Source organism: Dromiciops gliroides, chromosome 4 (genome assembly GCF_019393635.1).
Source record: "Dromiciops gliroides isolate mDroGli1 chromosome 4, mDroGli1.pri, whole genome shotgun sequence".
Taxonomy (NCBI): domain Eukaryota; kingdom Metazoa; phylum Chordata; class Mammalia; order Microbiotheria; family Microbiotheriidae; genus Dromiciops; species Dromiciops gliroides.
Window position 1 is genome coordinate 438,921,921 of NC_057864.1, and position 21,334 is coordinate 438,943,254.

General features: G+C 44.7%; 2 protein-coding genes across 2 annotated transcripts; one reads left to right on the forward strand and one right to left on the reverse strand.

Annotated features, from left to right (window-relative positions):
• Positions 1-1,645: 1,645 nt before the first annotated feature.
• On the reverse strand, positions 1,646-8,398 carry WDR77 (WD repeat domain 77). Its single transcript, XM_044002339.1, has 10 exons — positions 8,112-8,398; positions 7,802-7,987; positions 6,782-6,923; positions 6,490-6,539; positions 5,752-5,822; positions 5,458-5,512; positions 4,544-4,615; positions 3,934-4,042; positions 3,413-3,481; positions 1,646-2,756 (listed from the first exon to the last, which is right to left on the reverse strand). The coding sequence occupies exons 1-10, from the start codon at positions 8,260-8,262 to the stop codon at positions 2,597-2,599; spliced, it is 1,065 nt and encodes a 354-aa protein (XP_043858274.1). The 5' UTR covers positions 8,263-8,398; the 3' UTR covers positions 1,646-2,596.
• A 160-nt stretch (positions 8,399-8,558) lies between these two features.
• ATP5PB (ATP synthase peripheral stalk-membrane subunit b) lies at positions 8,559-18,166 on the forward strand. Its single transcript, XM_044002340.1, has 7 exons — positions 8,559-8,715; positions 8,896-8,932; positions 12,998-13,143; positions 14,559-14,722; positions 15,182-15,307; positions 15,876-16,055; positions 17,987-18,166. Exons 1-7 carry the CDS (start codon positions 8,676-8,678, stop codon positions 18,068-18,070), a joined length of 777 nt encoding a protein of 258 aa, XP_043858275.1. The 5' UTR covers positions 8,559-8,675; the 3' UTR covers positions 18,071-18,166.
• Positions 18,167-21,334: the final 3,168 nt, after the last annotated feature.

The following is a 21,334-nucleotide window of genomic DNA, read 5'->3' on the forward strand; positions in this document are numbered from 1 at the left end:
AAGAACACCCTCTCCCAGTGCAGACTAGCACTTGTAATCTAACAATGTTCAGGGAATTGCCCAAGATGATACAATTAGTATGTGTCAGGGCTCCACTACCTGCACACTTACTGTCTGTAAAATCCATACATCTCTAAGCAGTGTTAAGATCTGCTTCCTGATTCTTTTATGAAACTTTTGCTGATGAAAAAAATTCCAGGAAAAAGATCTCATCCCTGTGTTTCCTTACTAATCTTTCCTGTGCAGAGTAGTTTAGTTTGCAAAACCCTCTTAACACGCATTAACTCATTGCAAATTCATAAACCTACTATGTATAGCTAATAGCTAACATTGGTGTGCCAGGTACTTTGCTCATCTGATCCTCAAATAACCTTGGGAGCTAAGTGCTGTCATCATCCCCATTTTACAGTTGAGGAAACCAAGGCAAAGAGAAGTTCAATGACTTACCCAAAGTCACACAGCCAGTCGGTACTTGAAGCTGAATTTGAATTTAGGTCTGCTTGATACAACCCAGCTCTTTCCCCTCTGTGCCACCTAGCTACTTCTAGTAGAGCATTTATCATCCTCATTCCAATCCAACAAGCATTCGGTGCCTACTATGTGCTAGGTATTGGGGATACAAAGAAAATGAAAAGCAGACCCTGCTCTCAAAAACTTTTGTAACTATTGGAATGATGCCACCTGATGGAGACTTACTGTAGAAGAGTTCCGCCCATGAAGCGAAGGTCTTTGAGGGCAAGACCAGGAGTCTTTTCTTTGGCATCAGGAAGTGACGTTGGGTAGTGGGAGGAAGAAGGAAGAGACTAGCGCTCTGATTGGGGCTTTTTCCTGAGGACTCAGGTGGAGAAGGGAGCTAGAAATGCGCTCTCCTTTTAATAGATTGATGAATGTAGGCTTTTCTTTCTCTCTTTACCAAATTCTTATTCTCCTTAATAAATGCTTAAAAGTCTAACTCTTGCTAAAGCTTATAATTTATTGGTGACCACTCATTAGATATTTTAGACAGACTAGCTAGAATTTTAGCCCTTAACACTTTACTGATGTCAAGTAGAGAAAGCATAATGGACCCCAGCTACCACTAAACAATGTAACCAAAATGGAATCGGTGAAGCTTTAAAGAGAAGGGAAACAAATCATTACTGACTTAGGAGTCTTTCCTGAATTAGCCATCTGTGTTGGCGGGGAACACATCAACTTCTTGGGGGAAAGATAAATTAAGACAAAACAAGAAAAATAAAAAACATGGTGAGCACAATGACTCCGTCCTGACCTTTTCAAACAAGTGACTGAGACTGAAAGATGGACAGAGAAACAGATATTGCTAACAATTTCCTAAAAAGGTTTAAAATCAAATTACCAGTCAAGGTCAAGTGGTCATCAAGCAAAGGCTGGCAGGCCTCTTTTCAGTTGTTCTGTCAAGAGGGTCGGCCTGGGTGCCCACTAAGGTCCCCTCCCAACTCTCAGATGCTGTGCATCTCATCAATGAAGAGATTTAACACGGCTAACAACGCTTGCAGCTAAGGCACAAGTCTTGAGAAGTCAGACCCAGATTTCCTGTCTCTCTAGAGTTGCAGCAACACAGGCTGTGTGCCCTCAACCCCTCTCCAAAACACACAAGCTTTAAAAGACACTCACACACAAAACAGAACCTGGAACAGAGAATTTTATTTCACCAAGTCATCTCAGATTCTCCATTGGGATGGTTCTTGGCAACGGGATCTCTATGCCTAACGAGGTGCTAACCACAGCAACCTGACTCCTGAAAGCTGAGAAGGCTCAGGAGGTGGTGGTCAGGGCAGTTTGGTACCAGAGGAGCAGATCCCAACCCCCCCCCACCCCAGTCTGTCAGTTTTCTGTCTTGTCCCTTCCTTCCATTCTCCCCTCAAATCCATTCAGATGCCCCCATACCAAGTCCCACCATCCCCTCTGGCACCCAGCCAAAAAAAACAAATGTTGGAACTAGTCTTGTGATTAGGGCAAGAAGGATGGCAAGCAATCTCCCTGAGTGCTATGATTGCACTTGGGAAAGAGGGTCCCAACGACCTAGGTCTTTTTCCTTCCTATTCAGCCAAAGATGCCTAATAAAGAAACTCCCTCACATGACCAAGGCAAGAGGTTGTCCTAGTGTTAGCCAAGCTGGGAGAGGGTTTTAAAGAGTTTCCTATTTCTATCTCAGATCTATAGTCATAGAACCAAAGCCCCCAAAGGGCACACGAGGAACACCATACCTAGGATACAGGGACGCCCAAATCTCAGTTTATTCCCAGGACTTTTGCAAATTCCTCAGGACCAGAGGGAAATGAAGGACACTTCTCTACTCCTTTATGTACTTTTCAGGAAGGAGGAGGAAGAGGAGGTAACTAGATGTAGGAACAGACAGTGCCGATGATCATTTTTAAAAAATTTAAATATAATCTAAAAAAATAAATGGCTGTCTCCTTATGACTCTACAGGACCCCAGGCAGAGAAGCTTGGTGCCTCGATGGCTCTGCTCTAACAGAACAAACCTGCTACACACAGGACTTGTCATCTCACAAACCAAGTGGTAGGTGGCTATGGATTTATAGCAGTTCTGCCTTTTTGTCTCAAATCCAATCTAGTTGCTGGCACCGCTGGGATCAGGAAGTGTAACTGACTCTGTGGGCACAGTGTGGTGGAAGACCTGATGGTCCCAGCCCACCGTAGTGAGCAGGAAGTGGTTATGGGGGGACCACGTAGCATCTCTCACAAAGTCCCTGTGGGCTCGGCTTCTGAACCTGCAAGAGAGAACGTGGAACCTTGCGTGATGGGAAAGGACCAAAGTAAGGGAAAAACACAACTGAGATGGGTCTGGAATGTCATTTGAAGGGTAAAAATATGCCCTCAACACCCACAGGGCACAGAATCAAAGAATTTGGAAGCTGGAAGTGTGCTTAGACCATCTTGTCTATAACCCCAACATGTTACAGACAAAGCCAAGGACAAAGTGAGAACTAGCCCCTGGGCTCCCTGGTTCCCAGTCAAAGGTTCTTGCCATGATACCCAACTGCTGTTCCTAATATGTAGGGATGTGTACAGCATGTGCACTTGTTCCTCGGAAGGGAAGAGTCTCTGTAACTCTTGCTGGCTCTCATGTCGGGAGGACCCCAGGAGTTAATTAATATCCCCTACCCCTCACCCTTGCCAATGCAAAGTTTTGGTTTCAGGCTGGCCCTGACACTTGGAAGCTTGCATATCCCTCCTTTCTTCCTCATACGTGACACAGGTGATGGGGATAGACCTTCCAAATGACGATGGGCTTTTTTCCAAAGGGAAACTGGAGCCCTGTAGTCTGAAATGCCCTAAGGACAGTGGGCCCTGAGCAGTCCTGCTGGCTAAGCCACACCCCATCAGGAATCCCTGTGTCAGGCCCATGATTCCCTTTCATACTTACACCTCCGAAAGGCCAGAGTCCAGCACAGCTACAGAGCAGTCTTCACTGAGGGATGCCAGGAGGGGAACGCTGTAAGGGAGAACAGACAACAACAGCAGAGCTGGCAGCTCCCCAGAGAAAACCCTAGACTGGCTGTTGCTGACTTCCCCCACTAGCCCAAAGGAGGAGTGCCGAATGGTCGCTCCCAGCCTTCGACAAGGCATCAGGAAAGCTGAAGAAAGGAGGGGACCCAAAGAAGCAAGGACAGATCCCTGGGACCAGGACCCGCCTGCAGCTTCAGCCACATCAGTTTCCCTGCTACACCAACTACAAGTGATACACAGGAGCAATGGGAGTACTCCCCAGCCACCCTTAGTGACATGTCTACAAGCCCAATGGCTGGTCCTGGTGGGGCTTTGCTCAGCCCTCACAGTCAGCAGCCACCTGACTGGCCAGGACAGGCCTTGTTTCTAGAGTTCTACCTGTAAATATCTAACCCCACACAGGGCCCATAGGCGGGCCATCAGGGCAGTGGCCAGTACCTGTCTTGGGAGAACACCAGCCTCGTGACGCTCTGGGAGTGCACAGACGAGCAGAGGATGGAGTTAAGTTTCTTGATGTCCACAAGGTAGACGGTGCCATTCTCATCACCTACACAGAATGAACCCCAATGCTGTCTGTGAAGGGTCTCACTGATATACTGGGCCTGGAATCTATGCTCAATCACCCATTTTCTATGGTGTTTCTGCGCATTCCCTGTGGCCCATTTCAAACCCAGACTAGCCACTCAACCAACTTTTGCCCAGCCCCCATAAGCCCCTTGGTGTGTCATAGGTTTCCTTGCACTGAGGAGTGGCAGCGCATGTTCCGGCTAACGTAAAAGGGTACGCAAACAATCCTAGAGGAGAGGCTGCTGTGGGGAGAAGCTACAAGCGCTGCCTGAAGCCTTCTCATGCTTGCTTCCCTAGACAGGTCCAGACCCTATCATAAACCATGGATAGCCAACCCCCCTTTTGGGCCCAGAGACACAAAAGTACAAGAAGCGGGATGGCTACAACCAAGGAACAAGAAGACGGATGGCTACAACCAAGGAACAAAAAGACAACCGCCTCAGCCCAGGGCCTCGTGCCCTCAAAAAACAAGACCTCTTACCAAAAGCGAAAACTTTGTCCTTCTGAGGATGCCAGGCCAGGGAGGTAGGAAGGTGATGGGAGGCACTTTGGCCTGAGGGAAATGAGCAGAACCAAGAGAATGCTGTAGGTGGGATTCAACCTTATTCAAAGAGTAAGGGCACGACTAAACTATTCTGAGTCAAGTGAATATTCAAATCAACTACAAAGGACAAGAAAATTCTATCCACCTCCAGATAAAGAGCTGATAACTCATAGTGTGTGTTGTATGGTTCCACATATTTACATTAAATGTTCTCTAATGCAGGGTTAGGAGGGAAATCAAAACATAACCAAGAAAAATTAATAAATAAAAGATTCTTAACCTGGAGAACAAGGGAACTGAAAATCCCCAGAGATAGAAAATCGAACTGTTCTACTCCCTGACTGCATCCTCTATCCATATTTCTGCCTTGGGCCTGGTACGCTCTCCTCCGATCCTATACTTCCAAGACACTAGCCAAGAGAGGTAAATTGATACATGACTCTCCTTCCCCTTTATCCTAAAGTGACTCAATCCAGTTCCCCATCCACCTACTATCACAGTGAATGAGACAGACCTATCCAGGAATAAGGGATCTTCTTTCCTTGCTACCTGGGGGGATTAGATTAACAGAAATCTACAGCAGGGTCCTAGTCAACTACAGGATAAATCCAGCAGCCAGTTTTTATATAGTCCTCTTGAGTTATAATAATGATTTTTGTGTTTTTAATAGTTCTAATGTATTTAAAAATATAAAAGCTATTCTTAGCTCCAGGGTCCACACATAAAAAGGTGGTTGCCAGTTTGCTGACCCCTGTCCTAGAAGATAGAGAAGCTTGTCCCCTGTAAGAGACCTATTGATCTTTGACAGCCAAACTCATTGAGCCTCTCCTACCACCACCATTCCGACTCACCAATGTGTGAAGCTGGCTTAGGGCACCGGATATCCCAAAGTAAAATTCTATTGTCCTAGAAGTAATAACAGAATAAAGTGCTTCATGATCAGCATGGTGTAATGGAAAGAACATTACATTTGAAATCAGAAGTTCCCATCACAGCTCTGACACTCCCTGGGGCAGTCCCCCTTCTTTGGGTAAAATAAGGGTCTCTCCCAGTTCCAAATTTCTAAAATGATCACTTTAGGCTGAAAGCTATAACTGAGTCTGCTAAACACTTTAGATTTGGACAAGGGAAGGGTGTCATCTCACCTCACTGCATGACAGGAACACAGACTCCTTATAATGAGAAGCAGCAACACAGGAGACTTGACCAGAGTGAGCTATGAAGGAAAGGTGAACCATACCATCACAACCAGGCATAAGCAGAGAGGCAGGGCCCGACTAACATCAGCAGAAAAAAACGACTTGGCCTCAAGATGGGACTCTCAATGACCATGTTTAAAGATGTGGACAAGATGTGGGGAGAAGTGGAATGAGTTTGCAGAAAACAAAGGACAAGACGACAGCCATTAATGAAGCCAGGAAGGCTGCTCATCAATTGGGGGAGGCAGCCCTGGCTCTCTAGTCAAAGGATGTGGGCTCCAAGCCCACCTCAGCTCCTTCTGACTATGTGACCTTGGGCTTGAGATTCCCCCCTCTAAAATGAAGGTTAGATCACATGGTCTCCTTTCCAGCTCTAGGTCTACCTAGGATCTTCAGCTACTTCCCCTGGAAGAAGTGGAGAATGGTGGGAAATGACTTCTGTGAGGCTTCGGCAGAACATCCAATCTTTAGGATGGGAAAGGCACCCTCTGTTGCAGAGGCTGAGAACAGAGAAAACATCTTCTCCTTGAAGCAGAAGAAGGAATATGTGATTTCCTAATGACCCTGTAGATTCTAATGGGGCCCTACCCATCAATATACACAGCTTTCTGCATGAAAATCTAATCCAGAAACAAAAGAACCAAGATGACAAAGATGAAAGTGGGAAGGGGAAGCAAAACTCACCTCTATAGGAGTTCAGCAATTTCTCTTCAGCGAGGTCCCAAATTTTTATGCTAAAGAGAAAAAAAACCATACCTACATTCACTGCTAAATGGAATAATTGATAAAAAGCACATGTTCTAGTACAGGCACTAAAATACAGCTTAGAAAAATCTGAGAGGTTCATTATGTGGAATGTTCATGCTAAAATCTGTTAGATTGGCCTGCTGTTTCTGAGGTGTCTTTGAATGTTATTACCTAGGTTCTTTTAATGAATGAACCAGAGAATTAAAAGGTGAGAAGAGGAGACACTCACCAGAAGTCTTTGCTGCCACTGACGGCCTGTGTGCCGGAGAGCAGGACACTAACGCTGGTCACTATGTCATCATGCTCATATTTGCAGAACTTGCTGACGATGAGTGTCTCACCCTCATCTAGTTCCCATAGTTCCACAGCACCTAGAAGATGTGGGGGCTGGATTTATTCCAAACCTACAATTCACAGAGCAGCAACGTTCACTTCTAGGACTCTGGAAACCCTCCTTCTGTTCGTCCTATGCATCAACCAAGTGGATTAATTATTCTTCAGAAAGCAACAGGAGAGCAATTCCCAACCTCAGAGGTTTGAACTATTTCCCTTATATTGTGATTTCGTGGTGGTGCTCGTTTCCCCACAATAGTGGTCTGACACTGTAGAATGTTTCCTGAGTTGTTCTTGCTTATGTCAGTTGGCTTCACTTAACTGTTTTTCTCTGTTATAAGGAAAATTCTATGGGGGAGGGGAGGTCCTTGGGAAGTGACTATGGTGTGGGAAGGAAAAAAGCATCAATAAAACATTTGTTGGAAGGACTGACATCCGGAGTGGGCCGGGGCAGATAAGAGCAAAATAAGCAGCGGGGGGGGGGGGGGGGGGAACCTGGGGACCTGGGGACGCAACTCCAACCAGATCGGGAGCTCCTGGGGGCCAAGACCTGACTCCTGTTGGCGGAGCCGGGCTCCGGACTCAGTGCGGTGGGGAACCCGAACCTCCACGTTCCAGCAAACTTTCCCCGCACAAGCCCAAGATGAGCTGGCTCCGAGGGGTTCGGAGCCCGGAGCGGGCCGGCCCTTCCCCGGATCTGGGCTTCACCTGGCCCGGGGCACCTACCCCGGACCAGCGGGTCGGGCTCGAACCTGAGGAAGGAGCTTTGCCCGCAAAGCCTGGGCACCTGTCGGGTGTCTTGGCGTCATCGCGTCCCAGGGGCAGGTGAGGGCGCAATCCGAAGCTGGGACCCCGGGTCCGGCCCGGGGTGCCTCCAGCCCCCACCCCCGCACACGGCTCCCCAGGGGGTACTCACCCGAGTCGGAGGCCACGAGGATACCCCGGTCCCCTACCCAGGCGAGGTCGGTCAGTCCGGCTTCGGTCTGGACTCCGGCCGAGCAGAAGCCCTCGTTGGGGGCCGCGCGGGGGTCCTTGAAGAGCCACAGGGAGCCGGCCCAGCTGCGGCCGCTGAGGCTGGACGCGCCCAGGAGCAGAGAGCCATCTGCGGGGAGAACAGGCGGCCGAGCCCGCCATCAGCGCGGCCCGAGGCGAGGGATGGGGCGTGGGAAGCGGGGAGGGGGCAGGCCGGGCCGGGGTCGGGCGGGGCGGCGCCGAGGCGGGCTCACCGGACCGGTAGCGCGCCGCGTCCAGCTGCCGCTCCATGCAGGCCGGCGCGTTGGGAGGCAGGTTCCATTCCGGGGCGGCGGGAGGCCCGCTCGGCGGCGGCGGCGGCGGCGGCGGCTGTGGCTGCGGTGGCGGCTGCGACTCCTTCCGCATCTCCACGGTTCCGGCTCTCGTCCTCTCTCGGTCCCGGGATCCGCTCCCCACGTGGTGTCCACTCGGGCTCCCCGCCCCTCTCCGGCTGAGAGGCCGGAGCCCTCGCTCCTCGCGAGATTTGTCTTTCCAGCCCCGCCCTCCCCTCTCTGCTTTCCGTTAGCCCCTGCTGGGTTCTCGTTAAACTACACTCTCCGTGCTCCTACCTTCTTGCCTTCTCCCGCCCCGGCTTCCTTTTTGCTCTCGCGACAATTGAGGCTGGCGACGAGAGGAGCGGCGATTGGACGAGTCGAGAGAGCTCGCGCCCTCCTCCTCTCGCGAGGTTTGCCCTTCGCCATCTTAGTGCGGCGGCTGACAAGTTCTCCCGGCCGGGGTCACAGGGACACGGAGGCGGTTTGAACGGACCTTCGCTCAACATGCTGTCCCGGCTAGCCCTGCACGCCGCCGGCGCCGTGGGTGAGCAGCCCCGGCCGGGGGGCACGGGGTGGTAGCTGGGGAGGAGAATGTCCTTGGGGTGGCGGTCGCAGCGGGGGGTGGAGGAGAGGCCTGGAGGGGTCGCGGGGAGCCGGGGGAAGGGCGCGGGCAGGGAGGCCTGGGACCGCGACCCCCGCTGACCCGAGCTCTGTGTCCCCGCAGCTCCGGCGCTCAAGAACGCGGCCCCGCTGGCTCCGGGGTAAGTACCGCTCGCGGCCCCTCGTTTCCGGGCCGGTCAGCGCCAGGCCCGGGCCGGCCCTGTTGAGAAGCCTGCTTTGCAGCCCTGTAGCGCTGGGCCGGATCGGGGTCTCGAAGATCCGGGCTTCCGCCCGCCTTCGACGCCTACCCAGACAGAGCGCTTAGTTCGCCCTCTTTCCGCTCGGTTTCCCCATCTGTACAGTGAGGGGCTGGACCGTAGGACCCCTGGCCGATGCTCTGTCCGCTTCCAGTGGCCCCGGGTTGGAAAGGGTCGGCGATCTCCTCGAGATCGGCTTTTCCCCGTGTGACCTTGGGCTACTAGGCTTCTCTGCCCCTCCCTCCCTGGGGTCAGAGTCCTAGGCAGCCCGGCAGGGGAGTGGGCGCCGGGAACCTGTCTGGGTGGATCCGTAGCATTCATTCACCTTTAAACTCTAGCCGAGCTTTTGTACTTGCACATAAAAAGTCAGCTTTTACGTGTTTTCTTGTTTAAAAAAAAATAGTAAGACCTAGGGCCTAGTAGAGAGCTGTTCTCGAGACACGAAACTTGGGTTCAGGTCCCGCTTGGACAGGGACCGACTCTGAGTTTGGGGAAATCACCTAATTTTTCTGTCTGGACAACTTTCCAAGACGAGACTAAGTTGCAGAGAAAGTGCCGACCTGCATTGTTAGAGGGGGTTTTCTCATCTGGGAGTTCCTTATACTAACGAAGTCATGAGTTTGGTTTCTGACCTTCTGTATTTGTTTTCGATGTACCTGGAGGGTCCATTCTTGCTGATCTGAATGTTAGTGTAGTTTTAGAGCTGAAAGAGGACACATAGTGATGGATAGAAGATGTCAGTGATAGGTGGGGCATCAAGGCAGCATAGCATAGAGCACCCGCCCTGGAGTCAGGAGGCCTCAGACACTGGACACTTAGTAGCTGTGTGACCCTGGGTGAGTCACTTAACCCTGATTGCCTTAAACATCCCAGGCCATCTCCAGTCTCTCTGATGTATATCTTTGCCACTGGCCCTGGAGGACAGAGTGAAGCTAGTGACCTTGCACCGCCCTCCCTCACTTACATGCAGTTCACTGCAAGTCATGACATCACTCCCACGTCAAGGACACAAAAACCCCCCAACAAATGATAGATAACAAATCTATAGTAATTAGAAAAGAATTCCTCACAGAGAGCAAGAAAGACTACAATATAATTGCCAAACTTATTGACTGACCAAAATTGTTTTTGTTGTTAATAACTTGGCTGACAGCAATCATATAAGAAGTGAAATGTCTCCTAAAATCAGGCAGTTTTATATATATACTTGTTTACTTTTTTTGGTGGGGTTTATTTAAAACTGTTGAATTAAGGGAGCATTCTGAGCATTTTGCTCTTGTTTTCAGTCAGGCATCATAAGTTTGTCATAATGCATATGGTTCAGATAATCATAGTTAAGTGAATCCATGGCCAGTTATACCAAGAGAGAGTATGGATAAATGTGTCCATTTGAATGGAGCTCATAGTGGTGTGTATCAGGACTCTGCCCTTGGCCCTGTGCTGATAATACCTAGCAATCTCTGTCTTTCCATAGCTGTTTAAAATCACTTTTGGAGAAATATCACGTGATCATTAGCCCTCCCCCTCCGTTTTTTATTTATTTGTTTGTTTGTTGCACACTGCCATAGGTAGGATTTAAAGTCAGGCCTGCCTGAGCCTACTGTAGCATTGACTTGGAGTCCAAAGATACCTGTGTCAGAACTCAGTATGACATTTGGAAGTTCTGTGAATTTGGAAAAACCTCTTAACTTCACTGAGTCTCCAAGAGCATATGCCTTCTAGTCCCATTCACTACCACTAACTAGCTGTATCTCCCTTACAGAGCATATCTGCAGCACCTCCTTAAGAATGTTGTGAGGTTCAAATACATAAGACATTTTTAAAAACCTTTTAAGTACCGAACCAAACGTCAGGTGTTATTTAACATTTTTTTCAGTACTGTAAATGAAAGATATGGAAGGAATACTTATTAAATCAGCTGGCAGATAGTTAATGTTAGCCCAAATGTAGATCACTTTCCTAAGAGGAGAACTTATTGAAAGTAATGAAATACATAAACAGAACAAAATAATTATTCTACCCCACCCTCTATCATATTTTTAAGACATAGAGTTCTTATTCCAGAGGTTCTGTAGACTTTACAGCTGAGCAGGAGGCTAACACTCACTTTTCCACTTTAGCTTTACTCCTGGGGCAACTTTCATTCATTTGAAAGCTTAGAGACACTACTGCTCTTTCCGGTGTACAACAGAGGTGCCTCCTTCCAGGACCTACCTCTGTCTGATATCACCTTCCCAGAGAAGCCACTCAAGGTCACAGGAAAACTGCCTGAGCTATGCAGGACAATGTAGGAACACTTTGCAAAGAGAGACATTCTGGCTGCTTGCTCCTCTTGGTTCTCCCCAGCCTTGTGAATATAAAGAGGAGGGGGAGTTAGGAGCAGGATGTATGTAGGTTGTGACATGAATGTATGAGGAGAGATCTACATTCCTTATGTTGTCCTGGCACATACTTCCTCAGTTGCTTGTGCCAAGTAAACCAGTCCTTGCCTAAGAGCACTCAGATTTTATACAAGTTAGGTTTGGAGAAAAGTAAAAACCCATATTCAGGTGAATAGAACATTGAGAATCAGAAAGATCCAGATACTCTGAAAACCTATAAGATGAAATTTAACAAATTTAAATGTGAGGAAGCCCTTCACTTATCTTGAAAAGCTTATCACAGGAAGAGTCATGGTTTGTTTTCCTGAGGGGAAAAAAACTAAATGAGGTTGTGGATCATTAAAAGTAATTTGCATTGGTCAGACCTTATGGCAATAGTATGTTACACACACACACACACACACACACACACACACACACACACACATCTCTTACTCCTTGAGGATATTAATAATCTAAAGAGTTAACTCTGAACTACAAGAATAGCCAGGCTGCAAAGGCATCTAGAGCAGTTGAAGAATCAGGACTGTTTTGTCTGGAAAGGAGAAGGTTGTACAGGGAGATAGGATAGTTCTAATTAATATTTGTAGAAAGTTTTTGGAAGAGGGATTGTTATATTTGTTAAATTTAAAGGAGAGAATTAGATTCAATGGGTAGAAGTTAGTAGAAGCCAGATTTTCACTTAATATAAAAAACTCTTAACTCCATGTTGGACAGTCCTAATTGTTAAGAGTTTTTTATATTAAGTGAAAATCTGGCTTGAGACATCTAGTATAGAGAAAGGAGACCTTTGCCCTACTCCATCCAGCCCCTGAGTGTCTTTTTTTTTTAACATATAAGGTATTTTATTTTTTCTGTTACATGTAAAGATAGTTCTCAACTTTTGTTTATACAAGCTTTACAATTTCAGATTTTTCTCCCTCCCTCCCCCCTCCCCTAGACAGCAGGTAATCTGATATAGGTTATATCTATATATCTATGTACATATACATATAGATATTGATATATATATATATACACATAATAACATTAATCCTATTTCTGCATTAGTCCTGTTATAAGAGAAAAAATCAGAGCAATGATGAAAAACCTCAAAACAGAAAAAAAAAAAAACAACAGCACCAAAAACAAAAGAAATAGTATGGTTCATTCAGCATCTATACGCCACAGTTCTTTTTTTTTTTTTTTTTTGGATTTGGATTTGGAGATCCTCTTCTATCATGAGTTCCCTGGAACTCTTCTATACCATTGCATTGGTGAGAAGAATATAGTCCATCACAGTAGATCAACACCCTGAGTGTCTTCTGTTGGTCTGTGTTTGGGTACCATATGTCTCTATCCATGGCCCCAGTGTGGTGTTGATGTACAGCCTGTGGCTGTTGCCCCCCATTTGTTCTTTCTCTCAGTTTTGGCTTGGCCCCAGGTGGCTGACCCTGATCACCAAGTGTTCCTTCTACTCTCACTTCTTTGTCCCCATTCCCCTCCCTCCTGGGGCATGTGGTCCTCTTCCTACCTCATTCCCCCCCTTTCCCATTTGTTCACTTATGTAAAGTGAGAACTATCTGTATGCCACTTTTACTCTCTCCAGGGTGCTTCAGGCAACCAGAATTTTTCATACAGCTTCTCCCCGTCTGGCTCCTTTGCCTCCTCTTCCTGAACATGGAGGGAAAGTTCGTCATGGGTTGATTCCTGAGGAATTCTTTGAGTTTATGTACCCGAAAACTGGAGTTACAGGTGAGTAAACTCTTTAGAGATGATTCAGTCTGTTGTTTGGGGTTCATGGCTTTGGTATTGTTTCTGCCTTTTCATTGTACTGGGTTCATTTGTTTGGATAACCAAAAGCAAAAATTGGTCCCTTTCTATTTTATGCTCTCTTATGCTCAATTTTAAGGTTGATACCTGTTTATTCTTCTTTTTTTTTTTTCAGTGAGGCAATTGGGGTTAAGTGACTTGCCCAGGGTCACACAGCTAGTGTTAAGTGTCTGAGGCCAGATTTGAACTCAGGTACTCCTGACTCCAGGGCCGGTGCTCTATCCACTGCGCCACCTAGCTGCCCCTGTTTATTCTTGACTTAAACCGAAATGTGTTGCTATGACCACCAGCCTCTGGAAACTAAATATTTCTGGACTAAATAAGGCCTGACATTGTTTCTTCATTCATTAAAGTATTTAAGGGCATACTATGTGCATAGCAATTTCTTTGACGTATAGACAAAAGAGTCAGAGCTTACTAGGTATATGAGGGGAGAAAAAGACATACATGGAAGTTAAGTGACTATAAAGTGTATAATTGCCCAAATGAGTGGCTTAGAACACATAGCAGTCAGCTTCATCTGCGGCAGGTCCTTCCAAGCTGGAGAACTGTATGGCTATTGTCTAAGCCTAGAAGGTGTGATTGTAGGGTTTTGGTTTTTTTGTTTTTTTTTTTAACCACAGCAGCTAAGGGACTTTAGGGGTACAATTTGCATTGCTGCAAAGAATACCCCCTCTGACAGGATCATGGGCTTTTTTCAGTTATTTTTAGTGCAAAGGTACTATGAAAATATGGCACTAAATATAGATAGGAGTGGATAGATTTCACACTTACCCAATACCCTTTTGGTTTGGGGGCTATTAAGAAATCACTGACAGATGAAAGGGGGGAGGGCCCATTCGTGTTAGGGACTAGGGTATAAAACAGGGCCTGCGAGCCCCTTTTCTGGGCACCCACTAGCTGCACCCTAGGGTGCCTCCTTCTCATGAGAAGAAAATAAAGCCTTTGTCACTTCAAAAAAAAAAAAAAGAAAAGAAATCACTGACAGGCAGCTAGGTGGTCCTGTGGGTAGAGCACTGGCCCTGAAGTCAGGAGTACCTGAGTTCAAATCTGGCCTCAGACACTTAACACTTACTGGCTGTGTGACCCTGGGCAAGTCCACTTAACCCCAATTGCCTCACTAAAAAAAAAAAAGAAAAAAGAAATCACTGACAGAAGTGATTATTGAATGTCTTCAATTTGTAATTTTTCTAAATGATGGAGGTTTTTATACCCTAGAATGAACTGATTTAAAAAAAAATTTTACTTAGCTAGTCTAGTCTTCAATCATTCTGAAAGCTCATTCGGTCCTAATACTATACAGAACTTCTCATAAATATATATTCTTTTTCTTCCAGGTCCTTACGTATTGGGCACAGGACTTATCCTGTATTTTCTCTCCAAAGAAATCTATGTTATTACTGCTGATACGTTTGCTGCCATGTCAACATTGGGGCTCCTCATTTATATAGTTAAAAAATATGGTGCCTCTGTAGCAGCTTTTGCTGATAAACTCAGAGAGGTATGGACAGAAATTTGATTTTTCCCATTTTAGTTTTGGACAGAAGTTTAGGAATTAGCAGTAGGGGCCTTCAGCAGATCTATTTGGATTTAAGATGTATTATGAGGGAAGCTATTTTGGGGGAGAAAATTACGTCATTATTACAAATTTTCCTACTAATGTTACCTTGCCTAAACTATCAACTTTTTCCAAATATTCCCATATGTAACATGAATGATAGATCAAGTCCTGTGGAGTCAAATTTTCCATGTTTCCTAAAATTCTTGATTACTTTTTAGTTTTAGGTTAACTTCTTTCAGTTCTGGGCTGATGTCTCTTCATCTTTGATTTCCATGAAAATTGTGTACATTTTTTCTTTACTTTGTACACCAATGAGCCCTAATTTTGAGAGGGAAAAAAATGGATCAGTACTTATTACTGACTTTTTTACCAATCTTTTTATAAATATCCTAATTGCAGGACCAGATGGCTGAGGCAGAAGGACTGAAACAGGCTTCCATAAAAAATATCCAAGATGCAATTGACCTGGAAAAGAAACAGCAAGCCTTGGTTGCCAAGCGTCATTACCTTTTTGATGTCCAGAGGGTAGGTTTTTTCAGGAATTAAAAAGCACTTTTCCCACAGGAGGAAATCATACCTCCTGGGAATTCCATACACTACATTCAGGAAAAACAAAATGCTAACTAGCTAAAATCTCACTAAAAGTGCCTGATAACATAGAAACTGTGATAATTCATTTTTAGAGAATTCACATACAGTTTGAAAGAATTAGAGTCACTTTATTAAGTGTTTCTTTTACTTCTATCATGGGCTAATAACTATTGAACAAAAGTGTCAAGTGCATGCCTGTGTTAAAATTAGTGATGGAATCAGGTTCTTGGAACATGGACAGATCAGAAATTAGATATTTGGGTAGCCTTAATCTAGTGTTTTGGGTGTTTCATTCATATAGAGATCAGGGACCATCTGCCACTTCACGGATGGTTAATTTCATACCCAATTTAAGATTTTTATTTTCAAAATCATTAAATTTTAAGGAAAACAACCTGTGTAGAATAGGAAAGAATGTTGTTCATAATGTTCTCCTGGCACAAATCTTGAGAACAATGTGTGGTTCTTTAACAACAAAAATAAGGTTTCTTGCCTTCTTTAGAACAACATTGCCATGACACTAGAAGTTTTCTACCGTGAGAGGCTGCACAGGGTATACACAGAGGTAAAGAATCGCTTGGACTATCAGATTGCAAAGCAGAACATGATGCGGCGGAAGGAGCAAGAACACATGATCACATGGGTTGAGAACCATGTGGTGAAGAGCATCTCTGCTCAGCAGGTATTAGAGTATTAGCATGTCCGGTGAATATGGGTCCTGGAGCTAGAGATAAAGGGGGAGCTGGCCAGTGCTCTTTTGGTAAAGAAAGTGCAGCTGCCCTCTGTTTTAATCTGAAATAGGGCATATTCAGAAGGAGTTACTTCATGACTGATGTAGAATCCTTTCTCAAAATCTGATCTTCAGTTGTAAGTACAATAGGTCTCTATAGTCACCTACCTGGCTGCTGAGACTACAAGGGAATCATTTCCTATTGTCTTACATACCATATTCTGTCACATTCATTTCTCTTCAGAAATGTCTGAGCAATGAATTTATGCCCTTTTGGGTGCTTTCTTTTTCCTTAAAAAAGTTCTCTTTGGGGGCAGCTAGGTGGCACAGTGGATAAGAGTGGATAAGAGCCCTGGAGTCAGAAGGACCTAAGTTCAAATCCGGCCTCAGACACTTAACACTTACTAGCTGTGTGACCCTGGGCAAGTCACTTAACCCCAATTGCCTCACTTAAAAAAAAAAAAGTTCTCTTGTTTAACCTTCCTCTCAGTTCCCAAGGATTTCCCTCCTCTCTCCCAACAAGAAATGATCCTTCTTTGTAACAGATAGATAATAAGATCTGTATAAACTGATTCTGAATTAAGCAGAATAAGGAGAACAATTTATATAGTGACCAAAATAATGTAAAGGAAAACAACTCTCATAAGACCCATGTGAAATATGCTTCCTGCTTTAGTCAGGGAGAGGGTGGAATATGGATGCAGAAATGGTCAAAGATCACCCGTCTTCATTTGCTTTACATGTGTTTGTTGTTTTCCTTCATGTTATTATGGTGGTTAATGTGGGAGATGATTATTAATAACCAGTATCTTGGGGAGATTCAGAGACTCTTCCCCTTCTAAATTCCTCATTTTATAAAGTTCAGTTTTTCTTGAAAAGTATTGCTGATAATGAGATCCCATTAACTCTTGGTTAGACCCCACCCAACCTCACAAGGAATTTAATCTAAGGTAGGGAAGACCTTAGTGTTCTCCTGGCTTGGATAGAGACACAGATCCTTTTGTCTAGATAGCCAAAGGCTGGGAATGGTGTGGTATAGAGATATTTACTCTGTCCAAGGGTAGCATGATGATGGGTGACATCAGCCTCTTAGTGAAAGGGTATATAAACTGTAAGCCTGCCACCATGACTGTCTTTGGTCTAAGAGAGACGGCCAAATGGCCATCCTTTTATTAAGAACCTGCTGACCTTATTAATAAAATTATTAAATTACCCAGAAGCTGTGTTTCTCAAACCTTTTAAAATATCACGTTATATAAATGGTTCTCCCTGTCCTGCTTAATTCTGAATTAGTATTTCTTACAACACAATATTCCATTAAATCCATATGCCACTCTTCAGTCACTCCCTAATCAATGATTACTTTGCTAGTAGCTGTGCAGGACTTGGGTGCATATGGTTTGATTGTTTCTATGGCTGTTGCATGAAAGGGTTAGCTTTGTAGCAGGCATCTGTATCTCTGTGGGGTTTGGGGGCAGGGGCAGAGAAGAAAGGCGTCACCTTTGGTGATATGGTTGGAATGTGGCTGAAGGTTCTAGTAGCCAGTGATCATTTCAGTATGCACAAACAACACTTATAAAGGGCCATGTGGTGGTTGGGTTTGGTTTACACATGCTCTTGAGTTTGTGTTCCCACTCTTTCCCTTCCCAAGAAAACTGCCTCTTTTCATCTCATTCCCTAGTTTTGAAGTTGTAATGGGGAATCTGTGTTGAGGTATTCAAGTGTTAGTTAGACCTTGTAGGTCTCATAGAGTCATAGAATTTCAGAATTAGAAGGTAACTTAGAACTGTCATAACTGCCTGCCTTACTATATAAATTAAGGGTCTTAGTAGAACTTGAGTATTTCATGAATACCTGACCCATTTTCTCTCTCCCTGTCACAGGAAAAGGAAACAATTACCAAGTGCATCACAGATCTGAAGTTGCTAGCAAAGAAAGCACAAGCACAAGCACAGTCGATTCAGTAAAACTATTTCATCGTAATTAAGACAGTGAAAAACAGTTTTTACTAGCACTGTATAAGCTGTATTCTTTGTGACCCTCAATAAAAATCTTTCTCTTGAGGTTGTATTGCCGTCCCTCCTAAAGTTGAGCCTAAACCTTTATTAGAGGTATGAGGTTTGGAAATAGGAGGGTTACAGTTATTTTATTGGAAGATAAAGGTCGTCTTTCAGCCCAACTGCTCTGTGTTTTAATGTGATTGAAAATCTTTAATGAGGGCAGCTAGGTGGCGCAGTGGATAGAGCACCGGCCCTGGAGTCAGGAGTACCTGAGTTCAAATCCGGCCTCAGACACTTAACACTTACTAGCTGTGTGACCCTGGGCAAGTCACTTAACCCCAACTGCCTCACTAAAAAAAAAAAAAACTTTAATGAACTTAAGAACACTACCAGAAGTTCTCAAATTATATCTTAAATTTTAATATTGGTGTAGTCTGCCATCTTGAAATAAAATAGCTGATACTTTTAAGACATGCATGCCTTCTAAGATTTTTTAGCAGATTTTATTGAAATTTAGTGTGTGGTTCCAAGGATATAATTTCCATCAGAATCTCCAGAATTCTTAAAACTCAGAGCTTACCATTTGATGATTGGGTTATGGTGCTAAAGAAGATTATTTTAATAGCTATTTCAGAAAAGTGTGTGTAAGAAATCTATATGGCAGATGTTTTCCCATTGACTACCGTTATAATTACCCCATAGAATATAGTTTGGTATGTTCAAAAATCACAGAGTCTCAGTGGTCAATATCAGAGATCATGTACTTAATTCTACTCAGCCTCTTCAAGAAAGTACAGTAGTTATGCTATTGAATCACTAAGCTTTGTGGTCACACTTAAAAAGATGTTGTAAAATATACTCCATAATTAATTCCCAATTCCCTGGACGTTTGTTTTCACTCATGGGATTTGATATTTCAGCAACCACCATGACTTGATTTTTACTTGAATTGAGTTCCTAAGCTATCCACTGTTGACCCTAATAATTAATATTAATAAGTTTCTGAAGTCTCCCACCCAATGAATAACTAATCACTAGGGATGTCTCTTTGGAAATAGTCTTAACTTTTATTTCAACTAATATTGAAGCCTTTGGACTGGAGGGTCCAAGTTTATAACTCCCCAAGTCAAGAAAGTTTGTTGCTTAAACTCCTGATGTTTTCTCTGAAGCTATTCAAGGTATTTATCCCATCAGATGACTTCATTGCCACACTTAATCTGTCCTCCTCACTGATTATGATAAAAAATCTGGAAAAAACCTCAAAGGCTAGCTAATCCATCTCCTTCATTTTACGGATGATGAGGACATAGGCCCAGAGGTGTGAAGTCATTTGCCCAAAGTCCTATAATGGCAGAACCAAACATGAACCCATTTCCTCTGGCTCTAAGTCCAGCGACCTTTCCGCCACACACCATGCTGCTTCAAGGACAAGAGGCACGTTTCCCTGTTTGGTGTTGAAAACCTTTCACATGCTGACTCCAGCTTAGCTGTCCAGACTGATTTCAGATTCATCTCCCACACAGACTACAGTCCTGCCAGGCTGGCCTAATTACTTTTCCCAATACGTGACATTCAATGTCCTGCCCTCATCCATTGGCACAGGTTACCCCCAAGTCGGGATGCTCTCCTTTCTCACCTCTGCCTTTTGAAATGGCCAGCTCCCTCCAAGGCTCAAGAGCCTGCTCCTATAGGACAGGACTTCTTAAACTTTTTCTACTTGGGGCAGCTAGGTGGCACAATAGATAAAGCACCAGCCCTGGATTCAGGAGGACCTGAGTTCAAATCCGGCCTCAGATACTTGACACTAGCTGTGTGACCCTGGGCAAGTCACTTAACCCTCATTGCCCCACAAAACAAAACCCAACCTTTTCTATTTGTGACCCCTTTTTGCTCAAGAAATTTTTATACAACCCTGGTTATGTAGGTATATAAATCAAACATTGCCAATTTTTTTTGCAACCCCAAATGGGGTCATGACCCAATTTAAGAAGCTTTGCTGGGGGTAGCTAGGTGGCGCAGTGGATAAAGCACTGGCCTTGGATTCAGGAGGACCTGAGTTCAAATCCAGCCTCAGACACTTGACACTTACTAGCTGTGTGACCTTGGGCAAGTCACTTAACCCTCATTGCCCTACAAACAAACAAAAGAAGCTTTGCTATAGGAGGCTTTTCTTAATTCCCACAGTTGTGAATGCTTTTTTTTCCCTGTGCTGCCTGAAGTTGCATTGTACCTGTCTGCATTGTTTCCCTTCAGTAGGATATAAATTCCTTGAAGGCACAGACTGGTTCAATTTTCTCTCTCACTCTAGGGCATAACAGTGCCAAATGATGAATAGGTATTTAATGCTAATTTAATTGAGAGTCTTTGTCAGATGTCTTGGTGTAAAATCAGTTGTATCTGCATTATTCCCCTAATCTACCCCTAATCTAATGACCCTGTCAAAGGGAAATGAAGTAAATTGGTATGACTTTCTTACTAAATTCACACTTGCTTGTAATGATCACTACTTCATTTTTAGGGTTTACAAACTATTTAGTCATCTAGTCTGGAATCTTGGCTAAAATTTTTTAAAAAGAAAGAATGAGAGGGTTGGACTAGGAGATCTCTGAGGTCCCCCTACATCTCTGAATCTCTGATTCCACAAAGTTCTTGGAGAGGGGTTCAGGAACCACATTTTATAAATATTATTTATAAAGAAATAATTTTGTTCTGGTCAGATTTTCCAGGTCATTTAGAATTGCTGTAGGGGCTTTAAATTTTTTTTAAACATGTCTCTTTTCCTGAGGCAAATGGTATAATGGGAAGAGCTTTGGACTTGGAGTCAGAATGCTGTTTGTCCTTCTGTTCCCAAAGAGGGCCGTGACATCGGGAGAAGATGTCATGACTTACACTGAATTGAAATGAGGAAGGGATGTGCAAGGTCACAAGCCTCACTCCTCCAGAGCCATCTGGGTCCAGTGGCAAGATATACATCAGGATGACTGGAGATGGTCCTGGATGTTTCTTTTAAGGCAATTGGGGTTAAGTGATTTGCCCAGGGTCACACAGCTAGGAAGTAAGTGTCTCAGGTGAGATTCAAACTCAGGTCCTCCCAACTTCAGGGCCAGTGCACTATCTACTTCACCATCTAGCTGGGTCAAATCCCATCTATATTCACTAGCTACCATGATTGACCAAGAACTCCAGATTTAGCTTACGGACCGGGAGGACTGATAAAAGTAAGATGAAACA